At 41.2% G+C, this 21,710-nt stretch overlaps 1 protein-coding gene across 13 annotated transcripts in view; it reads right to left on the reverse strand.

Moving 5' to 3' along the window:
* Positions 1 to 3,282: 3,282 nt before the first annotated feature.
* ARPP21 (cAMP regulated phosphoprotein 21) overlaps positions 3,283 to 21,710 on the reverse strand; it is a 203,046-nt gene continuing 184,618 nt past the window's right edge. For all 13 annotated transcript variants that reach the window (XM_064443977.1, XM_064443979.1, XM_064443980.1 and 10 more), the window contains 2 exons: positions 5,237 to 5,388; positions 3,283 to 4,105 (listed from right to left, as the gene is read on the reverse strand). In XM_064443977.1, the coding sequence (XP_064300047.1) occupies positions 3,848 to 4,105; positions 5,237 to 5,388 (410 nt within the window). In that variant the 3' untranslated portion in view covers positions 3,283 to 3,847. The remainder of the gene's footprint in view (positions 4,106 to 5,236; positions 5,389 to 21,710) is intronic.

Consider the following 21,710-nt stretch of genomic DNA (forward strand, 5'->3'; position numbering starts at 1 on the left):
GGTATGGCAAAAGCCTTGGTTTACACCCATACGATTCACCCTTAGGGTTAAAAAAAAACCCCCATGTAGCCTTGGGAACTCTGAAGTCAGTTTTTTATCTCAAGACACACAGTACTTTCTGAGGGGACCTTTTTAAAGCATTCCTCTAGGGCTATATTTAGTAGAGTTCAATGGAGGTAATTTCTGTACTGGGGAGCATATATCTTTGCTATAACATTATCTTCTACTTACATTTCCTTTTTACAACTGTCTTTTGTAAAACTGTACCCACAACATAAAAGGCAAAGGGCTGGTTTTTTTTTTTGACTTATTTTCCTAAATCTGCAGCCTCCAAAATTTTTCCTTAAAAACAGAAGGACGGACTGAGGTGTAGTGCTTCATTAAGCTTCTGTAGATTTGCAGTTGATCTCTCCGAATGAAAACCAGGGAAGAATTCAACACTGCTTTTGAACAAGCCATCCATACGTTTACCCAGAACACCTGTTATTCTTCAGCTTGAAAGCTAATTTCAGGTGCTCCCTTGCAGTTTATTCCAGTAATTCCTACATCAATTAACCTCTATTAAGTCAGTGACAAGATACTACAAAAAACACTCTTAGTAGCAACTACACCTGTTGCTCAGAAAGCCTGGACTTCTGACATGAAATAACAGATTATATACCAAAAGCCACCTGAAAAAGGACTATTTCCATTTTTATCACCTAAAGCAAACAAGTCAGAACAAATGCATTGCTTGTGCATAATCAACTTTTACAAGGCTGCTAAGCAATCCAGCTCAGAATATTTTTATCAGTGAGCAAAAAGCGTAGGAGAAAGACTTAAAAATGTTCTATGATTAAAAATATAAAATTAGAGAATCAGTTTTGTGCTTTGATATAAAATAGAATTGCTTAATTGTCTTCAAATATTACTTCTTCCAGTGTAAAGCAAGTATGTGCACCACCACATCACCACGTGAGATGTCTCCCCCATGGATACGATACCTTAAAAATTAGGGCATTCTCCATAGCTGAGGGAGATCAAATTCAGTTTCTTCTGATGCCTAAGGAGATTCAAACTCTTTGGAGAGTGAGACAATCAGAGGATGTAGGCCATTTTGGAGTGGGTGGCTGTGACCTCCTCCTGAAACTGCTCAATTTCACATAAAAATTTAAAGTCATTTCAGCTGGAAGGTGCATGAATGTGCAGGTAGGTGCTGCTGCCACAAGGCTGAGAGAAGTCAGTCAGCAGGATCCCTGCTCCCACAGCTATTTGTGCTGTACATGAGCTGATCATTGAATGGGCAGACAGGTAAATCATGGGAAATCGTGGCCACAGTCAATCACGGGATATGCTGTTTGCCAAGGGAACATGACAAAAAGTGGCACAAGGACAGGAAAAGATTGTGTCTTTACAGAAGCAAGCTTCCTAGGCTTTGCTTTTTGACTCCCTTCCCCATCACTACTAAGAGCATCTACCTCCCAGTTTGCCATCGATCTATGACGCTGAAGGCGGGGTTTTTTTACCAGGCCAGTCATTCATAGCTCTCTGACAAGAAGGAAGGTTACTCAGTAAGGTAACAGTAGTGCTTCAGAGAAAAGAAGAAACAGGACTTACATGCAGTGATTACCAAAATGTCTCTTCACTCCAGACACCACGTGCACTTCACTCCCCCTCCCCACTCGTTCAGCTTGGCTACACCCAACCTGTCTGCATAAGGTCACCTGCAGGTCCTTCCTGCTGGAGTCTGGAGCCTTGGCAGAGAAGTACAGCCATTCATTCAGCCGTCAGTCATTCAGCAGCAGTAAACCCAATTATGTGTAATTATAGCAATGCTAGGAGAGAAACCTCCATAGTATATAAAACATTAAAAGACAATAAGCCATACAACACAAAGCAGCTGAAATGAGAGCTCAGGGTCATGGGCAAAATCCGAATGCATATCTCAGTTTAAAAAAGGTGGGGGAAAAACCAATCAGTAGGCTTTCCCAAGGCATTTCGCCTCTAATTGAAGAGTGAATTTTGTTTACTTACCTGCTCGTGTTCTTAACTGTCTCTCAGCAAATGAATCATGATTACACTACATAAAATTCAGTGTTTGGCTCTCTCATGATCCCATAGGACTGGATTCCACACTTTAAGCCACATATGTAAAAAAAAACCCTGAACTCTTGAAGATATCTATTCATTGTATCAAAAAGAAAAATATTTGTTTTAAATATGGTCTGTAACCCTTCCACTTCCAGCTTTGACAGCTGAAGTGTGTAAAGGAAAGGCCACCCATCTTAAAGATAAAATAAAAGCTGTTTCACATTCAGATTAACAATGGTCAAGGGCCTAGTAGGCTGCTGTCATCTTGGGTATACTTAAAATCATACTATGACACATACACATTTTACGCACAGAAGGATTTAAGGCTTTTTCATGATGCATATGCGTAAATCTGGAGTGCTCGACTCCTACCTATTTTAAAGGTGCTCAAAACTGATTAAAAATGCAGCTGAAGTGAAAAATGACAAAGGCTTTTGTCTGGCAAATACATTTGTGACTCAAATGTCGTCATCATTGAAGCAGATTGAGGAACTCTATGCAGCATTTATGAATGATGAATAATTTATCAGAGCAAGCTGGGAATTTGAGCGAACATGGACATAATAATGAGAAACGCCACAGGAATTACAGAAAAAACTCTAACAATTTCTGACAAACCACGGTGCTGCATGTTTTAAGAGCCAAACCCCCAAATATACTGTTCATCCCCATTCTTTGAACATGATGGACCAGATTCTTGGGTTGTCATCTTTTTGTTGCAAAAGGGCTTTATAGCTGGAATACCAGTAATTGGGAAGAATAGCTCTACGTAGCAGAAGAATTGCTGGGTAAGGTGGTTGCTACATCAGTAGCAACTCCTTTTCCAGCCAGCGGATGGGATATAATGGGACATCTACATCTTCTTGTATACAACTGTCGTAGGGCCTCTTGAGTAGGTGTGACTTAACAGAGGCTTGTAGCAGTGGTGAATTGCGTTTGTGACATTGCTGGTCCTAGGGATGGGAAAGTGCAAGCTTAGTGTAAGATGACCTGGTACGTCATTCACTGAACACTTTCTGGGTGCCTGTGCTACAATTTCTAAGTGGTCTTAGCCCGTTATGGTACTGCATGTTAAGACACAGGTATGTTACTTTCTCATCAGACTCCCATAAGCCCATTAGCATCATTCCCCCCTTAGCTTTGCTCGAAACAGGACGATGCAGAACCAAAGGGAATTTCACTCATTCAGAAACAGAGAGGAGACCAAGCAGGTGGTAGAAACATGACCTTTCTCCATGAGGTCAAATAGCTTTATTGTGATTAAGCACTACAATACAGTATATATCCATAAAAAAACTCTATAGTGTATATAAATTATTCCTTCCATTCAGTAATTCTTTTTTGTTTTCGTTTTTTTTTTTTTTTCATTTCCATTACAGCTTTGGTACAATGTGATTTTATTATATTTTTAAATACTTTTAGCTTCACAAACTCAACACAAAGTACAAAACTAATCCGAATCAGGGATATTACAATCTACACAGTGGTGTTCAGTGGTAGGAAAAAATCTTACCTCAATGAATTCATGTCACTAGCTAAGCTATAAAGGCATACCTAGCAGACATGACAAAAATATGCACCATTAACCAGCAAACTTTTTTTTTCAAAATTTATTTTATTTTTAAATTTTTTTTTACATATTTTTCCAGCAGCAAATCACTTGAGCATAGTCAGTTCTTATGTCCTCAACTGATTATCCTGTTGCGTTCCTCTTCATTTGAAGGCCATGAGTTATTAATGCACCGCTATCCTCGTATATCCACACTAAGCCACGGTGTCAGTACTTGACCTGCCACCCTGCATTATTAATGCTCGCACAGTTTGTCCTGCAGCTGGCAGAAATAACTGGAACGTTATTGGAGGGGCAGTGTGGGGCAATCAACCGTAGGTTGTTCTGTGGGGCAGGAGGTATGACATTACAGTAGACAGGCATTCCAGTGGCTGTAAGTGTTCCTTGACCTGATTGATTAGGTAGCATGATTGGTTGTTGATATGATTGTTGCGGCAATCCTTGAGAACCCTGGGTCATTGGCACCTAGGTAGGAATACAGAAACGATAGGGGAAAAAAAAAGTAATTAGTAAACGAATTAAAGTAGGTCCCAAGCATTCCTACCTTCCTTCTAGCTGAATTTGAGTATACAACATGTTCTGCCAAAACATGTCGTTCTCTGCTGCTCAGAACTGTGCTCATCCCTGAGGATCATCTTTTGTTGTAGAAGGGTAAAAGAGAAATCTCTCTGCTCCTGGGTGTAGTAAGTGGCTCTATCATAATCTAGTTGAATGTGGATTTCCAGGATCAGTGCAAAGAGAAGACTCAGTCCTGATATATCTAGGCCATCTAAAAGGTCTAAAACTTTGACCTGATCATTGACCTTTAAAACACATTTTCAGTACAGTAATTCTTAAGACATAAGGGGAAAACTTTACCCACAAGCAATCACCCCATTTCCATCTGTGTTGCTGTAATGCTTTCAGAGAAGCTGAGGGAAAAGATGAATGGCTGCTCAATCAGTGCAAACTATTAAAATGAATCAGAAGTCATTTAGTTTCTTTGCTTTCCAGAGGGACCAGCAGGAAACATAAGCACAGGCCACCTTGTAGGCTCTCACAGGCTCTTGGCATATCTCTCAGAATCCAGGTATAAAGTTGGGGAAATATGTCTGGGTAACTTAGGTACTTGGTAAAAATCAAGCCACTTCCCTCTCCCCAAAACCCAATAAACAAAAATCTATCTGGCTACAGCTTGTTATAGAAGACATGGTGAGATCCTTGGCAGGCATCTCCACAGATGAGTAATTTTTAAGTGAATCAGGCAAAGCCCTCAAGATCATTACAGGAAGCAATATTGCATGAGCCAAAAAAAAAAAAGAACAATTTTTTTTAACTTGCTTTCTTCACAGGAAGAAGTATAATTCCTTCATCCTTTGTTACATTTTACCTGCACTACAGGCTGTAATAAATAGTTCATTTAAAGTATTCCCAATTCAGAATGAATATGTAAACAGGAAGCAAAGAAACCAATTTGACTTAGAAGTGGATTTATCAGGAGGCTGCCTGCCGTACACTGTCCTAATAAAGTAATAAACACCATTCTGAGACAGGAAAAATTAATTCAATTAAGCACTCTCTGAGAAAAATCAGTCTCTCTTTATGGCTTCCAAGTACCTGATAAGACGACATGGCTGGATACTGCACCATCATGCCTTGCACCTGATTTCCCTGTTGATTATTCATCAGGTTCTGGCTTTGGGGCGGCTGCTGCATTCCCATGAGACCCTGGAACCCCTGCTGCTGGTTTGGCAGGACAGGCTGGTAACCTGGAAGAAGAGAGGTGTCTTCAAATACCCTGTCACTTCTAGGGGCAAAATTAAAACTGTTCTAAAGAACAGCAAATGATCCTGTCATTTCTCCTCGCTTTCGTCAAATAGTTGCTCTATTTCCGGAGAGGCGTTACTAGAAATAAAAATCAAAGGGGAATAAACAAACACTGTGACTTGACAGTTCTGGCAGGCTAACGTGAGCGGGCAGCACACATTCCCTCATGCTCTTCAACACCGCGGCAGAGACCACCTTGAGGGTTGCCTGACTGTGACACAGGATTGTAAAGCCCTGAACAGACACAGGGTGCTACTGGCTATTTCCTCAGAGGCAAAACCCCCACCGGCTTCAAAGATATCACCATTTGGCCTTCACAGTCTAATCTGCTAGTTATCTTTCAGGTCATCTTTTTTATCTTACCCTGTTACCTTTCTTGTAGTGCAGCTCCCTAGTACGATGTAAACAGAGAAGGCTTTATTTAATCAAGAAGAACGTCTGTATGCACACTGGCTCCTCCTTGCAAGGCTTTTGATACAATTAGAGCATATTAAGGGTCATATACCACTCTACTAGTTTTGTTTTTGGCAAAAGAGAAAAATCATAAGTTAGGGAGCGTCTGGTCCTCCCTGTTGCTCCGTAGGAACACTGCTGACACACAAGTGACTGCCCAGGGATGAGAAGTTGATGCTTCTGTTTCAACCTGTGATTGGCTCTGTGTTCGGCTCTGTGTTCAAAGTCACCACAACATTGCAGGTTTTCTGCTGGGGCAGCTCCTCTAGGACTAATCAAGAAACAGGCAAAGTCTGTATGATCTGGAGGGCAAAGCTGCTAACGATGCAGAAGCGTGGATGGGAAGCGAAGTGTGAGCAGTGCACTGCTTGGCAGCAACAAAATCCAGCCTGAGAATGTGTCTCGCCGGATGGAAGTGGGCTGGCTGGGTGATGCTACTACTTAGAGATGCAGAATTCTGCAGAAAAAGTGGGAAAGGAAAGGAAGATGCAGAAAGATCCTGCCCTTGAAAAATGCAGCCAGCCACAGTCATTATAAATCTATGAATAATTTCTCCTTACGACATTCCCTGTCCTTTAGCACTCACATTTTTTAACATGCAGTTATGCAGTGCACTATTAACTCTGTAGCGCTGTTCTCCGAAAAAGCATATTTTGGGCAAAGAAGAATTATCAGAAGCAGCAATGCAGTGTTATTTTTATAAGAAAAATGTGTGTCACGTCTGTTCAATTTATATTCATGAATACAGTACATGGTTCAATATACTTCACAAATTGGAAATCATCACCTGGGTATTTCTTCATTATGTAAGAAAAAGTAACCCATGTCTCTGTTTCCGCTGGTCTACTGTCAACTGACAGCTTTCCTTCAAAATCTTTTCTGATGCCAGAGAAGCGTTGGGTATCTTTGATCAATTTTTTGGCGTTAAAGATACGTTTCTACAGACACGAGATCAATGTCTCCAGTCAACTGAGAAAAAAACCAAACTTAATTCCATGAGTGATTAACTTGGCTGGGATATAGCATCAAACGTCTCCCAAATGCACTAGATTATTACACATTCAAATTTGCTGTTTTCCTATGCACAAACACAGTGTCAGCATATTTTTTAGTCACAAGAATTCCCAACATCAGAAGTGCTGTAACTGAGTTTACAGAAGGCTTATACAGCAATAATAATATTGCAAGTCCTCTTCTGTTCCCATAAACCAATTATGGCAGGGGAAGGGAAGAAAGGACAGAAAAAAAAAATTTAGCACTATTCTGGTATTTGCAAGACTAGAAGTTGAAGCAAAGAGGAGTCAACTGACAGCAGAAGCAGCATCAGATAAATCATCTCATGTCACTTGCAGTTGTCAAAGTAAATCCCAGATGTTGTAATGAACGATATAGATTGATGGCGGAAAGGCATCAAGTGACACTAAGTTGCAGAATGCAATCAAACATCGGGTCCAGGCTCAGAGTTGGACTGTGATGCACTGGGCACAGGGTGGTGGACTGGTGCACTGCAGACAGACAGACAGACATAATTTGGGTCAAGTAGAGAGAAATCCTTTTCTCTCTAGTAAATATAATTGCATTACCATAACTCTAGTCAGACCACTGCTGATACTCTGCTGCATGTTTGAACATACAGCTCTCTCTTCACCTCAGCTTTGTGTTCCATATATTCTAAATATGACAAATTTATTTCCCAATACATTAATGAGTATCAAACCGGAACAAAAAATTATGGAAATGACTACGTATCTACCCTTATGCTGAACATGTAGGCATTACTATAACGTGCACCTCTGCCCAGAAAATCTCCTCTGTACTAGCAGCACTGCTTAGTACATGGCACAACCACTCCAGGATTTAGGTGCAGGAATACAAAAATGGGACAGGTTAAGAGCTGAGGTCCACTAGGTTATGGATTTTTTTAACAATCTTATTTCTCTTCAAGGACTTCATCAATTTCTCCTGCCCACAGTGCACGTACATCCCTCACCCCTGTTTCAACATGCAGAGTCCTACTTACATCCTGGGAGTCAGGAGAAGACCCCTTTCCTACTCCCTCTGTGAGCTCTTTACAAAGCTTTGACCACACAGAAGGGCCTCAATACAAGCCGAAAAAATACTTCACGTGCACTCTAACACACTTCCAATGCGATCCGACAGGAGCAAACAAGTATTAGGGAAGGAATCTGATCACAATGTCTCCTGAATCTTCTTTGCTGTTGAAGGAAATTAAGTCATTTCTTTGGCCCAGAAAAAGGTACTTCAGTCTCTTGACCACTAGCTCCCTTGACTTGTGGGTGGAAACAGGGATATATTAGAAGGTTACTGGCCTGCTTGTATCCTTGCAAAGATGCTGGCTGTCATCCCTTCCTCACTTAATATTCTTGGACTTCTTTTTAATTATTGTTAGTACCCTCTGGAATATAATGAAGTTATGGATGTCAGACCTTGCTGCACAACTCCAGTAGAACATTTGGTCAAAATCCAGCTCCCCCTCCAAGGCTCTGCAACTTGAATTAAGCCACTTCCCTTTACCTGACAGCAAAATCTGACCCTTTAATATGTAAAATATATGAAGAAAGATGCAAGTTCCTTCATTACATCAAACGTAAAAACCTGACAAAGTACAAAAAATATACTACAATAGTGCAGAGAGGGTACAGACTATGAAAAGATGAATTCATTTATCTACAACAAGCTCTATAAAAGCAAGAGAAAAATTCTGTGAAAAAACAAAGAAGCCCAAGTCTGTTCTGCTAGATGGTTTCTGTTTCAGCACAAATACAAGGGGAAGGAATTGGCACTCTATGTGGCAATCCATTTGAACAAGAAGTTGTTGATATCAGAAACCAGCTGCTTTAAATTTTCCACCTCCGCAGCCCAAACTTTGCAATTCTGAATCTGCACGCCATGTAACCTTTGAAACGGATCTTTCAGTGTTTACTGTGCGCTGATGTCTTCCTATGTTTTTGTGTACTGGCCAGGAAAAGAGCAGGGATGGGAGAATGGAGCCTCTGCATAACTGACAGTCTTATTACATCAACCTTTCAGCAACGTTCATGAAACTATATAATTCTAGCAAATCATCTGGGTCTTTTGAGGGCTCAGACTACCAGAGATTGCTATTCCCTCAAAACTATTTATTTTGTACACACATAGCAGTTTCAATCCTGAACTCAGCTCTGCCATGCTTTTGACATGCTATTTATTTTTCAGTGAAATTAAAGTAATACAGCATTCTCAGAAGGCTTGGGAACCAACTGCAGTGCACAAAAAGCCATGCATGGCTGGCCAGAGATGGATGTTTTGGAGCTACACAGGTGTCAGAAAATGAGCAAGAACAGGAAGAGGCACCATGCCTTCTGCAGCAATGGTTTTCTTCATACTTGCTCTTTTGCTCATTAGCTTTCATACTACATAAAGTGTAATCCTTAAAAGCCTCTTTACTGTCCCCTGAGAACATACACACGTGGGTTATTTTCTAATGACAGTACACATCAGATGAACCATCCTATTACTGCAAGCTCCAGGGCCTCTTTACTGCAATTATATCATCCTGCTGTATGTTATCTCTTCTACAAAGGAGGATTTTTTAAATCAGGGCAAACATGAGAGACATTGTTAAACAACCAGAGGAACAAATCGTGCACAGAATTTCAATGAATGCCTCAGAGGAAAAGTGAGCCTTGGACTGCAGTTGAAATGGAGGAGGCCGTCATACCATCAAGGTAATTCTCTGCAACCTTTACAGCCTGCATCACCATGTTGATAGTCGGCTAACTTAAACAGCCTGAGGGAGAAACACTGCATGAAAGACCCACAAATGTTTTAATATCCTGATGAGGCTACAGAGCTCAAAAGATAAAACACAGTGGTCTTACACCTCTGTCAGTAATGTCACCCAGAGCTGTAATTAAAGCATATTTGGTGCTCTGCTGGCCTCAGCATACACCCTGCATGGATGGCAGATCCATGTTTGGAGGGACTGTTTCATTGCTCATTTTAGATTTGAAGCATATATTCAGAAGATAGCTTTGTAATATGCGTATCAGCACTCTGGGTAAAGAGTAATCAGCACTTCGGCTGATGAGTGTGGCAGTCTGGCACGAGTCCCTGAACTGCAAATCATATTGTACTCCTATTGTACTCTCGCCACTTGAACAGAGTCCTTGCATCTAAGCCCATCTGACTGAAATCCATAAATTCACAGTGGTTTTGATGTGAAGTGATTTGAGAGCTCATCTGCTCCCCTCCTGCTTCACTCAGTGTAGTGCTGGAAGAAGCCAAGCACACCTTGGCAACATGCTGCAGCAGCGCAGGCAGGCAAAGCCCAGAAGAAACTCAAAAGGGAAACCTCAGCGGAGCTAACTGGGCTGGGTGCAAGGCTGTGCAGCTCTGGCCATGCTCCCGCCTGCTCCACAACTACTGCAGTGCCCTTCTCAGCCTGGCACCCCTGCTGTATAGCCCTGGTATGGACCGTCTCAGCCTCTGCTGGAACTGCCATCAGAAGCACCGGGGAGAAGACTGAGTTTGAGCTCCCAGGGAAAAGCTAAGGGGAGCAAGTACCAACACTGGGTGAAGACACAAGGGAGTACCCTGCAATGTACTGAAAATAGTGTAACAGCAGGTTCTCCACCCGGTCTCACGTGCTGCACTTGCCACAGAGGCTAACATTCACAGAAGACTCGCCTAAACTGGAAAGGGCAGAAAGGAGAGCTACAAAAATGATCTGAGGTCAGAAAGTGCATCTCTTCCTGAAAGACCTAATGAGCTTGCTCTGCTCGATTTATTCAAAAGATGAAGAGGTATCTGCTGGTAGATAGTTAATCAACAGAATAGAAAACAGTATAAAAAAAATCATGGTTGGAAGATAAACCTAGAACCATTCAGATTAGAAATAAAATTCAAAGTTTCAGCAGATCCCATAATTATCAAGGGGGCAATTTACCAGAACGGAAGCATATTTGCTATCACCTGAAACCCTAAAACAAGGATGGACAGCTTGCTAGAAGATATTCATCAGTTTAATAAGAAGTTCTGGGAATAAAGATATCATTACAGTGTGCTCTGTGTCCAGTATTATTCAGAGCATTAAACTACATATTTCAGACTTGAAATACTTATGAAAACGTCAGCCAGCTAGCTCTTAATGCTTTTCCTATCTTCCAAGGAAATGACTAATCTTTTGCATGTAAGACAGGATCCTCTTTCCAGTCTGCTTCCTTCGATCCCATACTGGCAATGCCACCCAATTCACTCCACAATCAGACAGCTCACCTGTGTAAGGTGGAGATTCTAAGGGCTATTTCTGGCCTATTTTACTTTGCCCTGGCTGGAGTAGCGATCCGTAGGTTTTGTAGGCTGAAAAATATGATCAGTGTCTATTCCCACAACTTTGCTAGGCTACATTGTCCCTTTACTTCTTAAAATAAGCTGTGAGTAAAGTATTAAAGTGTTTGGATGTAGCTTTTACTCTATAACCACAGAAACTTAAAATCCCCGTAATAAGTTCCCAATCAGAGAAGAAAAAAATGTCATTGTAAAGCTGTAATTCAGTCATGCACACATCAGTAAGTTTGGTAAAGTTTTTGGCAACTCACTTATTTGCCAAAAGCTCTGAGCTGGTCCATCCCAAAGCACTTGCAAAACTGGAAGGAAGAAAAAAAATGAAGCAAGCAGTTTGGCAAGATCAAACACTTTCTCTTGATACAAAGAACCTTTTGATTCTCAAACAGACCCTAAATTTATCTGTAAAATACGAGGAAAGGAAGCAAGGTTGAGGAATCTTGTGTTTAGGACAGTTAGCCAAGCTGTGGGAGGTGCATACTGAAATCCCTTCCCAGCACAACTGAGAGCATGAATTTGAGGCAAGGTGTTTGCAGCAACCAGAACAAATCCCTCCCTGCTACAGGGGTCCCTCAGTCCCTCCTGCCGATAGTCCTTACCTCATGTGAGATACTCAAGAACTGGATTGCAACCAGATGTTTCACCTCCTACATGACTACTGTAATTACCAGCTACAAAATCTCCCCACAAACTGCTCGTTCTAGAGGAGCGCTGCTCCAGGGCCTTGTGCTCAGACTGGCTTCTCATGTCCAGGTGTTATGCATTAGATTTGGGTGGCTGCTGAGGAAATCAGGGTTCATTCTCCCCACCCCTCACCCCCCCACTATGCAGTTGGCCATTACCTGGCCAGTTTCACTGCAAATGATCGACTAAATGTCTCACAGAAAACACAAAATTAAGCTATAAATTTAAGCTGACTTTGGTTTTAGCCTCACCCTGAAGCGTCTGCAGTTTGGAAGACTCCCACTGAAGACACACTAATTAACATCTCCCTGCATCTGTATCATTTTCTGTGCGAGTCTGAAGATTTGAACTTCATCCTGTGCAGCTGGAATCCAAAACACTTTGTAAATAATTTTGTAGTTTCAGCTTGGATCTAAAACCCAAGGCATGCTGCAAACCAAATCTAATGCAGCTGATCAATCCACTCCTACTGTGCCTGCTTTCTCTCTGCAATACACATAAAAATGTCTTGACCTAGGAAGATACTCAGGCCTTGTGTTCCACTTGAAGACATCACAGATAATTTATGGGTGTGAACTGGATACCGTGTGAGCTAGGATGACAAATACATAATAGCCTAATGCTAAAAATCTATCCCTTTTCCATCAAAACATAAGACCATGCCATTATTTTATTTAGTTTTCACAAACATACAAAGGAAAAAACATGAATACCTATGCCTAAAATAAAGGAGTATTAAGAAGCAACAGATAACTTGGATGTACAAGGTGGCTTATAACATACATAAAGCAGCACACGTGCTAACAACCACAGCGGCACACAGACTCCTCTCCCCATGGCACTCTGCAGGCTCAGACCCTCAAAAGCAAGAGAAGCCTTTTCACCTAAGTGACATGGTTTGGCTTCTTTCATTTCAGGTAGAAGCACATCCCACTCCAGCAGTACAGCTTGCAGGAAGACATGGGGTATTATGCTAATTTTGTTTTCAAAATTTAAAACTAATGACATGGATTCTTTCAAGTTGTGCATGATCAAAACAATTTTTAGCTAATGGCACTCCAGTTACGTTCACTTGAAACACATAACACAGTAAATATATTCCTAAACTGATTACAATGACAGTGACTCGAATAATTCTCTGTAGAGCTGGGGTTATAAAACTGCAGGATTTTGAACTTAGAGTCTAAATACATAATTGCTGCCAGAATCATAGCTCCCTGGTCCCTAAATTGGCTGTAGCTTTGTGGAGAGCACATTCATGCTTCCTGAACCTGGTAGCAGATCAACAGCCGTATTTGTTGGCAGACCCACAGAGAAAGAGCCTTATTCAGCTGCATTAAGGAACTCAGCAAGATGTATACGCATCAGAGATATGAGCCAGCAAGATTTATTACCACAAAAGAAAGAAAAAAAATACTCGTCTGTCTTCACTCCCCCTTTCTCTGGTTTACAAAGCTACAAATCCCACAAAATCAATAGTGCGAAAACATCTTCATCCAGCTTCAGTAGAATAAATCAAATTTGGAAATTTGCTGCAATTTTGCATTACTTCAGAGCAACCTATTTGTTGGATTTAGTAAAAACTGCTGATGAAAATACCCTGATACACAGGAAATTTTTTTGTGGATAACAGCTCTGAAGCCCCCCATGTGGGTAGTTCTGTCCAACTGCTAGAGCAGGATCTGCCTTATCTAGCTGAACTGCTCCTCCTTGTCCTCTTCATTTATTCTTCCTCAAAAAGCTATATGAAATCCTGGTTTTACTTGTTTTGTAATCCCAGGGACTGAAAGAAACCCAAGGCATGGAGCATCCGAAGTATGGATGGTTTAATGTGCTACTCGAGACAACACGGCTGACAACACAGCCAACTTCTCAGCTGCTAATGAAATGGAAAAAAAATATAGGGGAATAACACAACTCCCCTAGCAATGCAAACCTGCCCAGTTCAAAAGATGTGCAGGATCAGGGCCTCAAAAATCTATTTTTTAACTCTGCTTCTTCTATATAAGCTGGAATAAGGTACATCTTTACAAAAGCTAAGAGCTTTGTGCACAGACTTTTCCTCAAGAATAGTCACTGCAACAAATGGCCTCATCTGGGCGGTAGAAAGCCTCCTGTTATGGTGGTTTAGATTATGCCAATGAGAAATGATGAAAGTAACACTGCATATCACCCGTGAGATTTAGAGCTTCTTACATGTCAGCGCCAAAGAAACACCCATTACATTTTCTTTTACCCTTTCTCTATAATGCCAAATTCCAACTGCTAGAGACAAGGAATAGCATTATCTTTTAAAAAAATATTTAGATGCATGTTCACTGTCCCATGTGGGAAAAATGTTTTCACAAAGAGCACTGAACTGTTATTTAAAGTCTTCTACCTCATCTTCTTCCAAGCAACTACCTTTACAGAAAACATGCAAAATCATGGATACAATGAATCTATGGATCACTTTAAGATGCACACCCGCCCCTCAGTTACTTTTCCACACCTTAAAATAGTTGTTTTAAAACTTGGTGACCTCACTACCAAGTAAGAAGGCCCAGACAAATAAGCAGTATGATTAAATACTTTCATTATATACCTAATGAAATCACATACTGTAACATCTTCTGAGACTAAAATTTTAATTAAGGCAGGCTGACATTTTGGCTTCCTTCCCTCCCTCCCATGTTCCAGGGGAACAGCAGGTAAGGTCAAACAAAAAGCTTATGTGATAAAATTGCATGAGAGCACTCTTGGGAGCCCTGGCATTATTAACAAGAACATGAAGAAGGGCACAGTTGAACAGTTCAAAGATAAATGATTGCATTCAGTTTACTTTTCGCTATCAACTGGAGAACCTGAGAGCGCTATTATTTGACAAGAAATGTATATAAGTAGGCATCAAAAAGAGTTTGAATAGATAGAAATAAAGGAGATTCAAGGTTGGGGAAACATTTTTCTTCAGTTTAAAATCTGGATCTATTTTTTTCCTTGTCTACACAAAGGATTTCCAAATTATAGGGACAGCTTTAAGTACAACTTGCTACTGGGAAGTGGCTTGATGCTGAAAATAAACCTGTTCTTGCTGAGAACCTAAACCCATGTTATTACATGACACTTTAATAACTTATTTTATTCTCTTTTCAATATACTTTTATTTTATGTTTTGAAACCATTTAGCAGTGTTCTTGTTCTTCAAAAACTATTACAAAGATGACTTGCTCTTCTCTGTGAAGATAAATCTGAAGATAAATGGAGGGACACCTCTTACAGGCACGGTGTATAACTGAAAGCTTCTGTAAGATTCAGAAAAGCAAATTCTATTTTTAAGACAAAATCCTTTTATCTCACTTCAGTAAAAATATAGAGGGAACAGCCAGCTGCAAGCCAAAATAATTGCAACACAATAATGCAGGGCTCCATTACAGCAGCATAATTCCGGTAAAGCAGCTGATCCAGGATCTTGGCACTTACCCAGACCCTGGAGCCTGACTTAAATGCATTAACCCAGACAAAGCATGTGCAGCTGTTTTTGGTAATCCGAGGCTTCTGCATTTTATTGGAGACCAGGAAAAAAAAAAATAAAAAAATCACTCAGCCAGCAAGTGACACAGGTGATACAGAGAGAAAGGAAGAAAAGTATTTTATGCTTTTGAACTAAGTTAATCCACGTTGTCACGTGAACACGCTCGACAGCTCTGTGGAGATGGGCTTTGGAAAGCATTTCCCTGTGGCCAGCACGATGAGCAAGGGTTTACACTGGAGCGGTGTAGATGCCCAAAGCCAGCTGAGATACCTGCAGGGAGGGTACTGCAGGACCTGGAAAACATTATTCAGAAAGGGGTGAAGCCTTCTCATCCCCACAGAGCTAAGCTCGTACATGGTTCTCATGACATCAGGGAGGTCCTGAATAGCGCCAGGGGAAAACCAAGTATAATCCTTCTGCTCTCAGCTCCTGCCCACCAACCCTGATGACATTAATGAGAGTTAATGCAGACCCACGGGCAGGCCAATAGATCATTCTGGAGAACTTCTGGGTTGCTTTTAAGAGAGCTTTACTGCTTAAAGACCAAACGCAATGCAAATCTAGTCATAGCCCTTACTATGACCATAGACTGTTATACTGCTGTAGTCTGCTGCTATTCTTCTTTATGGGATTTTCTGAATAACTAACATACAACTAAAACACTGATGTAAAAACTCATTAGTGTTATTAGTAAGATCCCTTTTGACATATGATGTACTATAGGTCTTGCCTCACATTGAAAAGTGGCATCTAGAGAGATGCCCTTACCAGCAAAACATAGAGGATCTTCATTTAGAATGATTACATAACATTATGTTTAGGGTTCTGCTGAATTCAGGGACAAAGTTCCCATACATCCTTGCAGAAGAAAAAATAATTATTTAAAGCTAAGATATACAGTGAACTGTGAAGAAATGAAGCATATCATTAACTATTTTATTAATATTATTTTCAGAAAAAAACCCAAAACAATAGTTTTCACTGAAGACTGCAAGAACAAACTGCTCTTTTCTCATCTTTCTACCCAGAAAACTGTATTTTGCAGAACCACCAAATGTAACCTTTGTTACAAATGTATTCATTTTCACATGGGAATTTTTTTCATGCAAAATGGTAATGTCCTGTAGTTCAGGGTGAGAATGTCAATACTGTAGCTGGTGCAAAGTTATATTTGGTGTAAACTCAAACCCTTATTTAAAAAAATTGGCACTAACTTAACTCTTGGTATGCGTACACATACGCATGTATTTGTGTCAGTGAGTGAAAACAAATATTAGATAAAATGGAGACCTAAAAAAGTTAAATAGTGGCCCGTTCATTGCAAGCACTGAGCTCTAAACTAACCACCCACTTCAACAGTGGGATGCAGGGCATGCATCAGCACCAGATTGCATGATACAGCAGCCCAGCACAGAGCTGCCTAGGAGAGTTTGTATAAATAACAAAAATGGGCAAGTAACATCAACTCAAGATAGACCACTAAAGAGATTTTTCTTCGTGATTGCATCGGAATGATTTCTTCACCTGAGTCAGGTAGCAATACGATCATTTCCCCGCTGAGTATAATGAGCCTGGCCTTTCCAAGGACAGCAGACTTACAGCTGTTATTTCCAGCCAAAAGTACCTGCAGACATGAGTGACAGCTCAAGATATAGGAAGATAACAATAAATGTCCTAGTTACTGATCATCAGCTGGGCTATGCAAGCTGGCTGTGCACAACCGCTCTGTGCTGAATGCAAAGCAAAGCAGGAGGTGGGTTAAGCCTTTGCGCATCAAGCAGGCTGGAAGCACATATGATCAAGTCAATGTATCTAATTAGATGAACAGTACCCCATATAATACTCCCTGTAAGTACCTGCATCTGTGTTTGCATTGTTATACATAGCAGTTCCTGGCCATAGTATAACAATTATTTGCAATATCCATTGTTTTTGTTAGCAAATCTGTAAGAACCGTGTGCGATGGGACAGATAGCCACCCAAGCAAAATTAAGCGTGATCCCAAAACAAAAACAAATACAAAACCAGCAGGATCAAATTTTCCGTGCAGGCTGAAAAAACACAGATTCATTGAATTTTAGCAGGTTCATCTCTACATTACACTAGTTTGATTTTTTCTGGATTGCCCCCAAATAAATAACAGCAGGTCCAAGCAAAGTGTTAATCCCCCATGTATTGATCTATAAGTTAGCTCTTGGTACTGCTGAAATATCTACAAGCACATGCCTAGGGTGAACCTTCACCATGCCAGCTACTATACGAACTTTAAGGAAAAGCTGCAGTCCCTGCACTGTAGATGGCACATTCCTGAATAGGCAAGACAGCTGGAGACAGGAAAATACACACCGAGGAGAAATAACTTGCCCAGAGGAAAATCAGCAGAGCTGCACAAAACTTTTCTGGAAACTACAGCAAAACCTCTGTGTGCTGCCTCAGAGACCACTTGTGCTTAGAGCCCCATCCTGAGCAGGGAGTGCTCGGGCCGGCTGCTGCTCACCAGCACAGTCACAGAGATGATGGTCTACGTGCTCTCACCACTTCTGCCACACTGGTTGCTTACACGCAGCTTCAGGTACAGGCTCCTGCCCACATCCTGTGTGTTGGAGGAAGGCTGCAGTGTGCTGGTGATGCACGGTTCATCATGCTGTGTTGCATTTACTGAGGGCAGAACAGGGTAAATAACTGCTAGCACTATAAATTCTCACTAACAATCTCTGCTTTTCACCCTCGCAAGCTGGGCTGTGTTTTGCGGCTCAGCCTCAAGGAGCGTTTTCATAAACGCGATGCCAACTGTAAATACCATCTGCAACAAAGGCACGGCCACTGCCTGATGGCGCTCTTCCTCCCCACTGCATCTGCGTACACCTATAAGTTAACATATCGAACCACTGAACAAAAGGACTTGTGCTCGTTTATTTACCTATAACATAAGGGCACAGCAAGTTACGGGCTACATCCCTCAGCTAGATGCAAACAGATGCAAGGATGATACCCGAAGCCAACAGGACTTTGATGGAGCATATGTCTGCCCATATGGGTCCAACTGAAAAAATATCATCTTTTCCAAGCGCACCCATGCAGAACGCAATCCAAAGTCTACTGGGGTTAGCAATCAACTTAAACCAGCTTTACACCATACTAGGAGCACTCGCCTGCGACACAGTGATTACTCTGGCCCCTGTACAGCAGCGCCCGTAAGCATTTGCTTCACTTTTAAGCATATGAGCCAATTTCTTAATTTCAAAGCAATGGTATACAGGCTTGAGTACACTTCCGGACTGAGGTCAGGGAACTCAGCCCCTTGAAGGGGCATCCTTTAAAAGGCTTCTGAGAAACCTGACGAGGCAGGTAGCAATCAACTGAAGGAAAAAGAGGCTCCATTCCAATAAAATTAAGTTCTACTATATATGAAATCAAATAATTTTTCAACTCACCTTTTGCACAGCCATTGCTTAATCCATAAGCTAGAAATTAGGGCAAGATGGGACTGAGCCTGCCTTCATACAAGGCCCAATACACATATATGTACACATATGAAAGTGCCATTAGACTAAGCATTGGCTAAGTATCAAGAAATACTGGCAAATAACCCAAATGGCAGCCAGGGATGAGTCTAACCTACTTCACTCTGTGGTGAGGCACAGAGTGCTCCCAGTCATGTTTATCTTGCAGTTAGACCCTTCTAGTTTACTAGTAGACCCTAGTTTACTTCTCTTGCCTTATTTAAAAAGAGCTGTTAAGAAAATTGGGTTAGGTCTTTTCTGCTACTAAAGCAATAATTGCCATTAAAACCCTCTATTCCCATTACCCCTTGAAATACAAGGCAAAAGACATAGAAAGTACGTGAAGGTACTTTACATCAGTCTCTGTTCTAGGCATCCACTCCATTCCGTATCACTGAAGAAATGCAAATACTGATTGCAATTCTGCCATAGGTACAAAAAGCAATACATCAGATTACTGCACTAAGACTGGGCTGTATCTTCCAGCTAAACCCATTTCTTGGAAGATGAACAGCAAAACCTACGTAAGCAGTCACTCCAGTGCCCGGTTAGCTTCACCTGTGGCCAAATTATTAATCTTACAAAGGAGGGAATAAGTGTGTAAAAGCCAAAAATATCTGAAAAAGTAAAACCACTCCCTTTTGACATCCCAAACACAACACTACCAATGTCTAAGACTTCAAAACCTTTGTTTTATATTTTAAAAATATTTTAAATGAAATTAAACCGTTTAATTGTCCACAGGCAATTTAATGCATTTGTTTCATCTTTTGGGTCACCGGCGGGGGGCATGGTAGGGTGGGGAGAAGGGAGGGAAATTGTCTCCTTTCAAAGGAATTTGGGAATTTTTTTTCTTTTAATTGGCCAAAGAATCTGCAAGACAACTCATTCATACAGTTTTATAAACTCTTTTGACAAATCAGGCAGCTTAATCTGCTAAGCACATCTATCTCCATGTCACAGGCAAATGTATTTCCAACTTTTGCACCGGGTGGGCAGAATAATATGAACTACATTTCTTTAAAAAAGAAAAAAGGGGAATGCATGGTGGATGTAAACATGCAGCTTTGCCTTTTCTAAAAAGGGTTTAGCAGCACTTTTGAAAACAAGTATATTAACACCTGGACACACAAGTTCCTTGTGTATTCACAAAAGAAATGAATAGATACCGCACTGTCAGCAGCAAGCAGCAAGATTTTCTGCACAGCTGCACCAAGAAATCTTGGCCCAAAGAGAGCAGAAGAAAAAGAAAGGAAAGAAGGAGGATGGAGGTGGCTTCAGAAGAGACAGCTCAGTTTCTACATTGATTCCTGAGTCTCTCTGCCAAGTTGGCCAACAGGCTGACAGTGGTGCTTGGGACACGGGCAGACATCACTCCACCCGTTTTTGCCGCACTTGCGCTAGCTACCGTTTATCTGTGGGCTTGAGTAAGCCTGGAACAAGGCCTGTGGTCAACAGATGTCAAAATGTTCAGCCAGAGCACGGTTTAATTCAGCTACACGGAAATAAACCTCTCTTTGCCCTCGCTCATCCCTAGCTTTCACTGCAGAGCATGTTAATCAATTGAAAAACTCCTGCTGTAGGTGGTCCAGCATTATCGCTGCACAAGGATATTTTGGTTAACCCAACTAGTGCAACAGCCTGAGAAGGCTGATCTGTCAAGCAAAATTGTTGTATGCAGACTTGCTCTGCAAAACCCATAGGATCAGTCCTGATCCCCTTATCTCCCCCTCAAGGTATCTGCAACTGTGCAATTGTAAGTGATGCAAAATTTACTTTCATTAGCAAAAAAATGAAGCATAGCACAAATTTAAGTGTAGGAAAGCCTCCTGAATATTTGTGCATTTTCTGCTGTGGGTCTCTCCAGGGTGATGTCTGCTCTCAGAAATCACGGGGACAGAGCTGCCACATGGAACACTTTTAATAGTTTGCAATCCCAGCAAAGCTGTGTTTACAATCTTCATGGCCAAAGGTATTTGCAAAGTCTGAACTTGTGAGCAATGCTAGGTAAGCATTCAGAGCTATGGAAAATGCACAATAAAGACCATAAACATATGGAGTCTTCAACTCAGCATAAATACTGAAGATCAGCCAGGGTGTGTGGTCCAGGCAGATTTGAGAGCCAGCAGCAGAACTTTTTCTTTGCATACATCATAAATAGTGATAGCTTTTTGCTTGCCTGGGACATAGTACACCCTGAGTGCATTACTTCTCCCTTCTGCATATTAGTTTTCTCATCTAAGATTAGGTTTTGAGGGGTGACTTTTTCATGAGACATTCTGAAATCCAGCAGTGCTGAGAAGTGCTATATACTCAACTGATAAAGTCAATGGAAAAACAACTGATTTCCAATATAGTATATAATAGGAAGAGACCTCTGAGGGCTGAATTTGCTAAGTGTTACATACAGAGCTTTGCAAAATTTTCAGTTGGATGACAAAGTATACTTTGATCCAAAAGAGATGGGTTTGTTTTTTTTTTTCCTGCCAGCACCTGCAAGGGTAGGGCCGAAGTCCCAGAGCCCAAAGTCTGCCAATACTGGCAGGAAGGTGAGGAAGAGGGCACAGCAAGAGTCGTTTGCCAGAACCCAAGTCTTAACTACAGGTCTTTGCAAATCAGAGATTTGCCAGCAAACCAATACGAATGGGCATTTTGAAATTAATCTGGAAGGGTTTGCAAAGGCTTTGCACTGCTTGCTAAAAGGCAACTGCCAGGTCCGCAGGCTCGGTTGAGGTAGGAGAGATATCTTCTGTGGGAAGAGCAAGTT

Source organism: Phalacrocorax carbo, chromosome 2 (genome assembly GCF_963921805.1).
Source record: "Phalacrocorax carbo chromosome 2, bPhaCar2.1, whole genome shotgun sequence".
NCBI lineage: Eukaryota > Metazoa > Chordata > Aves > Suliformes > Phalacrocoracidae > Phalacrocorax > Phalacrocorax carbo.